A 6000-nucleotide genomic window follows, 5' to 3' on the forward strand; every position below is an offset into this window, starting at 1 on the left:
AAATATAATTTAATAATAACTTCACACTGCTATTTGATAAGGTCTGTTAAAGTCAAAATGGCTGATAAATGTGATAAATGTATTTGCAGCTTCAGAGAATGGTTGAGTTTGGAATGAACCCCTGAAAATTGTCTAATCCAAACCCCTGCTCAGAGAAGGTTTAGAGCATGTTCCTCAAAGCCAGACAGCCTTTGATTATCTCCAAGGATGAAGACTAATGGCCTCTCTAGAAAACCTGTTCCAGGGACCACACTCACATGAAAAATGATTTTTAAATGAAATTTTCTGTTTTCAGTCTGTGCCCATTGCCTCTTCTCCTGTCTTGACTCCTCCTCTTAGAAGAGCATGGGTCAGTTGTCTTTGTTCTCTCCTAGCAGGTATTTATACACTTTGATATAATCACTCTCAGCCTTCTTTTATCCATGTTAAACAAGTGCAGTGTGCTCAGCATCTCCTCAGTGTCAGATGCACTGGGCTCTTAATCATTTTTGTGCCATGTCACTGGACTGGTCATTCTGTCCCATGTTTCTCTTGTACTGGGAGGTCAAGAAGTGAACCCAGCACTTCAAGTGTGTCTTGCCAGTGCTGGGTAGAGGGAAAGTGTCATCTTATTATTCTGGCAGTGCTGTCTCTCATAGAGCACAGGAAGCTGTCACCCTTCTTTGCAGTATGAGAGCACTGCTGGCTAAAAGGCTAAATGGTCCACCAGGACCCCAGCTCCTTTTATGCCAGGCTGCTTTCCAACTTGTCAGCTCCCAGTGTGTACTGGTGTCTGGAGTTTTTCTTCCCAGGAGCTGGACTTCATGTTTCCCTTTCTTGAACTTCATGAGATTCTTTGTAGCCCATTTTTTCAGCATTGTCTGAGTCTCTCTGGCAGTACAGCTGTCTGGTATATCAACCACTCCTTCCCATTCTCTACTGCTTGCAACCTTGCTGAGGGTGCACTGTGTGTAACTGATGAAGATGTTAAACAGTACTTGTCCTAGTCTCAATGCTGGTGTGGTGGACTTTGTGCCACTGGTCACACCCTCTTTGAGATCACTAGTTCTGCCAGTTTTGTCTGTCTCACGTTGCATTTGTGAGGTCTGTTTTTAAGCTTGTCCTCTTAAACTCGTAGTTAATACTTAAGCTGTACTGTATTTTCCCAGGAAGCACCTAGTGGTCATTCAGATTCCCTTGCCCTTCTTAAAGGTAGGAATGACACTTGATTCCTAGTCTTCAGGAATCAACCCATATTGCAAAAATTTTCCAGAGGTTTTTCTGAGAGTGGTCTTGCAGTCATTTTGGCTGGCTGTGATCTCCACGACCTGGCATTGCTAGAGACATGATCTTAACACCTAAGACCAAGATGAAGGTCCCCAGCCTTTTCCATGTCTTTTTCATTCAGGAGTGGATCCATGTTGTCTTTTTTTGCTGCAGTAGAAGCCTGTTTTGCTGCCTTTCATATTCCTTGCCAGATTTTACCACAGATGGCCTTTGACTTTCTTAATTCTTGTCCTTTGTGGTCACACAGTGTCTCTGTTCTCCTTCTGTGTGACTTTTTTCTGCTTCCACATCTTGCATGCTTCCTTTTTTGTTTGGATTTTATCAGGAGCTCTTCTTTTCAGCTGTGCAGTCCTCCTGCCATTCTTATTTGGCTAGGAAGCTCATTGGCATGGCCTGTTCTTGAGCTTGCCAGAGATGATCTTTAAAGTCAACCAGCAGTCCTGGAACTTTCTTCTTTCTGGGGGCAAATCCCATGAATTTTTCTAAGCAGATGCCTTCATAGTCTTCTCTTCTAAAGTCTCAAGGTTTTTGCTATTTCTCTTGTTCCCAGCTTTCAGAATCCTGAACTCCAGCATCTCATTGTCATTGCAGCCAAGGCTGCCCTCAACCTTTGCATCCCTGACCAGTCCTTTTATTTTTTTGGGAATATGAGATCCATCAGAATGTCTCCCTTGATCACCTCCTTCATCATCTGTGTTAAGAATTTTTCACCATTGGGGAGGTATCTTGGAGTGTTTGTGTCCAGCTGTCTTGCCTTTCCAGCAGATATCAAGGTGCCTCAAGTTTCCTATGAGGAGCAGGGCCTGAAAACATGAGGTTTCTTCAAGCTGTCTGAAGAATGTATCATCTACTACTCCATCCTGATTAGGAGGTGTGATGCATTCAGGACCAGTAAAGTAAATGTAGACTTGACACTGACATACATGCTCTTTTTTTCCTTCCAGATTGAGGAGTGTGCTATTCAAGACTTACTAGTCCACTACGAAGCTTTTGACAACCCTGAAGAATTTGTGACCGTTGAAAGGGCTCCACAGGGACCTATAGCAGCACCTATGTGGAACAAGCACTAATTTGTACTCTTCACAGTCCTCCCTCCCACAGTTCTCACAGCTGTATGTGCACTTTTGAAATTGTAATTCTTCTTACAAGTAATACAGGACTGGAAGAATAAGAATCGTGTAATTTTTAACATCAGCATTAAAACACTGTCCATAATCACTAGGTTAGAGAGAATGAAATAATGTGTTCACTGTGTCCTTTACCCACAGTATCTATTGTATGTATGTTTTGACAGCATTTCTTTAATAACACCTATAATTAGTAATGGTACATGAGGCTGTAGATGGGAATGTATTTGCTAATCTTAAGTTGTAAGGGTTTTTTATTAAATTAACAGGTGAAAAGCGAGTGTTTATTTTGTGATTTAACGTGGAATTGAATGTGCAGAATTAAACACCTTTAAAGTTTGGGGATGTGTCCTTCAGACCTTTCTTGCAAATTGGGAATATTGGGAAAAAGTTTGTGCTTGAACTTCATGTGAAAGTATAGTTTGACAATGCAGTTTTTCTTAAGTGATGTGTGCAAGTCCTGGTTCTCTGGCTGCTGTGGCCAGCACGTTTCCCTGTTGTGCCCCAGGCTGTGCCCGGCCATGGCCTGTGCTCGGCTCAGCTGTGCATGTTTGTCACTGCTGTGAGTGAGCCCTGCCTCGGAGCAGCCAGCTCTGTCTTGAAGTAAAGCACACAGCTCAAGAGGGTGTGGTGCCATTTATTAGCCTATCTGTAGTCTAACTCTGGTAAATATGGTATGGTTTTAGAACCACTGTGTTTGGGGATGATTCACGTGCAGTGCTGAGGAAATCAAAGATCAGTGTATACGTTGTTGAAGCTGTAGGGGCGAGTGCTTGACTGGGAAATCTGCAAATACCTGAGCTGCAAAGATTATCATAGATGACTTTCAATATTGTGTTCCAAAGTTCTCTGTGCCTGGTTGAAACAAATTTATAGATATAAAAAAAAGAAAAAAAAATGTAGCCTTATCTGCAATACTTTGTCTAGTTTGTCTTGTTTGTATAGGTGTGTTTGAACTTGTGCTTACTCAGTAATGTCAGTACTCATGAACTCTGGAAAACTGGAATGGAGAGATCTACAGAAAATGAATGTAAAAAATTGATCACTGTGTGATAAAAGAATCTTAAAAAAAGTGATGTAGATATGTCTTAATGATTTCAGGTCAAGCTACACCAAAAATATCCCCCACAAAAATTGTAAAAAAAAAACCAATAAACCATAAAATCTTGATTTATACAAAGTTAGTGTACTTTTATATGCTGTCTATATATAATCAATTATTTAGGTAACTAGAGTAATTGATAAGTATTTCTTCTGTGTCTGAAACAAGAACTGCAGACATTTTGAAGCTACACAGGCCAGGAAAGATGTAGGTTTTGACTCTGTTTTGAATTCTACTGGTAATTCATTCACTAAACTGATGGTAATACTTGCATTAAAGGCTTTACTTGGTGCACTAAAGGGCCTTAGGGCCTGCTGAAACTATCCTTTGGTTTAAAAGAAAGCTTGTGTTCTGTGAGAAATAGCTATAGAAGCAGCAGGCCTTTCCTGGTGGGAACTAATTTATTATCAAGTGTAAAATTGCTGTAAATTTGTTAATTTGCTTCTTTTTTCAAAATATGCCATTGAAAATTATCCTGAAATTTTAAGAGTGTTGATGTTTCCACCATGCCAAAGAGCTTGACTGCTTTCAAGTTGTGGTTTTATTGTCACAGTTTGTTTAGGCATCATCACTGGTTATATGTAATACTCATAAACAAAAGTGAAGAATGATCAGTGTACCACTCTTCTGGAGTTGAGAACACTAAACTGCTGTGATTGAACAACTTTGTTAAGGCTAAAATGTGTCACAGAAAACTGTCATTTTCTATCTCAGATGCCCAACTTTGTGGCCTTTTTTCTTTACTCCAGACATGAATTCAGCTCTCATCACATTTTGTCATTTCTGGGCTTGTTAACTCCTTTAACTTGCACAAAACCACAGTTGAATTCCCAGCTTCTGGTGAACATAATGCAGCACATCAGAGTTTGCAGTAAAGAACAATATTTCACATATAGATTTATAAGTTAAAGGAGATGTATTGCAGCTACTTAGTGTAAGAAATACAACTTTAACAAAAGGATTCTACTGAAGTATTTGTTTTATCTCAGACAAATGAACCATCCTCTCAAATAAGTTTCCTTGAATAAGCATTTTGTCTTTTCTCCTTCATCATTCATTATCCCCAACTTCAGTAACTTCTTAAAAAATAGAGGGATAAATAAAACTTGCGAATTTTCCTCCTTCAAATGGAGGGAAAAAAAACAATTTAAAATTTTAATAATAGTGTACTACCTTCAGGACTTGCTGTTACTGTGTCAAGGCATTTGAGGAATGCATAACTCTTCTGCGCTGTAAGTAAAATGAGAGACTTCAGTCAGGTGTAGAATCTTTGCTACTTTTGTTCCTCAAGGGTAGAGGTTGTTTTTAGTGACTAATCTGACAGTATTGTTGAATGGAATTTCCATATTAGGACTGAATGAGCAACCTTTCACAGAACAGAATTGACAAAAAAATTACTGAATTTCCTTATTTAGCTTTTGTTATAAATCTTGATGATACCTTCCTACTGTATATTTTTTAACTGAATTCCCCATCCCCCGCCCTGTGGTTAGCATCATTTGTAGGTGGTGATAGATTATTTTAGCTGCATGTTTTAAAATGAACACTTTTGAACTTCAAATGTGTCCATTTTTTTGTCCCTATGCCTCCCCCCGTCCTTTTTTCTTTCTTTTATATTATTAAAAAAAAAAGACTCTGAGCTCTTTTGACAGTGTTCAGCTTGATTGTGTTCATTGATTGTTCTGCCATTGAAATGATGTTCTGCAGCTCTTTGGCAACCTGGACTCTCCTCCTTACCCAAACAATTGCTAGCTCTGATGTAAACGCAAGTCAGAACAGAACACTGGTGTTAGATCATATTCTAAATATAAAGGTAAAAGATTTACACAGGAATAAAGTAATTTAAGCTCTTAATCCTTGACTTGCAGGATGTCCCCAGAGACACTTTGTAGTAACAGAAGTGGTCAATTAAGGTATCAAATGATCTCGAAATGTATTCCTTCCATTCTCACTCCAAGAAAAGTTTGTAAAACTCCACTCAAGTGCCAGGTACTTAAACTGAAGGGAAAGGTTTTCTCTATGGCCTAATGTGCTGGAAAATGGTGAGATGTTGAGGCATACAAAATGAATCCCTCCTGTCAAGGCTCTAGATGTGGCAGACCTGAGAAATGCCAAGAGGGAAGGGACTATTTGTGTAGTGTTTCAGGTGTCTAACCTTGAGAAAAAGTCTTCATTAGTTGCCGAAGGCCGGCAAATTCACAAACCCCCAATCTGAGTTTGAAGTGAAAGGGTTTTAGCAATGATGCAGCAGAGAAGTTCTTGTGAGTTTAGGGAATCCCTCTAGTGGCTTGTGTGAGATGTTTCTTGTTCAAGAGAGTGGTATCTGACACAAACTCTACCTAGAAAGTTTTTGCTTTCCAGTAAAATTCTTCTTGAACTACAGTGTGTATCACGGAACCAAAAAAAAGGCATTTTTGTAGCAGCTTTCAGATACCTGCATGGGACACTCATTACACTAGTCCTTCAGCACTTGTAAACTCTGCTTGGAGGGAGAGTAAGCTGGAT

General features: G+C 39.5%; 1 protein-coding gene across 2 annotated transcripts in view; it reads left to right on the forward strand.

The window, feature by feature from the left end:
- Nucleotides 1–2734, forward strand: part of IBTK (inhibitor of Bruton tyrosine kinase) — a 52612-nt gene extending 49878 nt beyond the window's left edge. For both annotated transcript variants that reach the window (XM_014266343.3, XM_005485936.4), the window contains exon 29: nt 2211–2734. In XM_014266343.3, coding sequence (XP_014121818.1) covers nt 2211–2336 — 126 coding nt within the window. In that variant the 3' untranslated portion in view covers nt 2337–2734. The remainder of the gene's footprint in view (nt 1–2210) is intronic.
- The last annotated feature ends 3266 nt before the right edge of the window (nt 2735–6000 follow it).

Source organism: Zonotrichia albicollis, chromosome 3 (assembly GCF_047830755.1).
Source record: "Zonotrichia albicollis isolate bZonAlb1 chromosome 3, bZonAlb1.hap1, whole genome shotgun sequence".
In the NCBI taxonomy this organism is placed as follows: domain Eukaryota; kingdom Metazoa; phylum Chordata; class Aves; order Passeriformes; family Passerellidae; genus Zonotrichia; species Zonotrichia albicollis.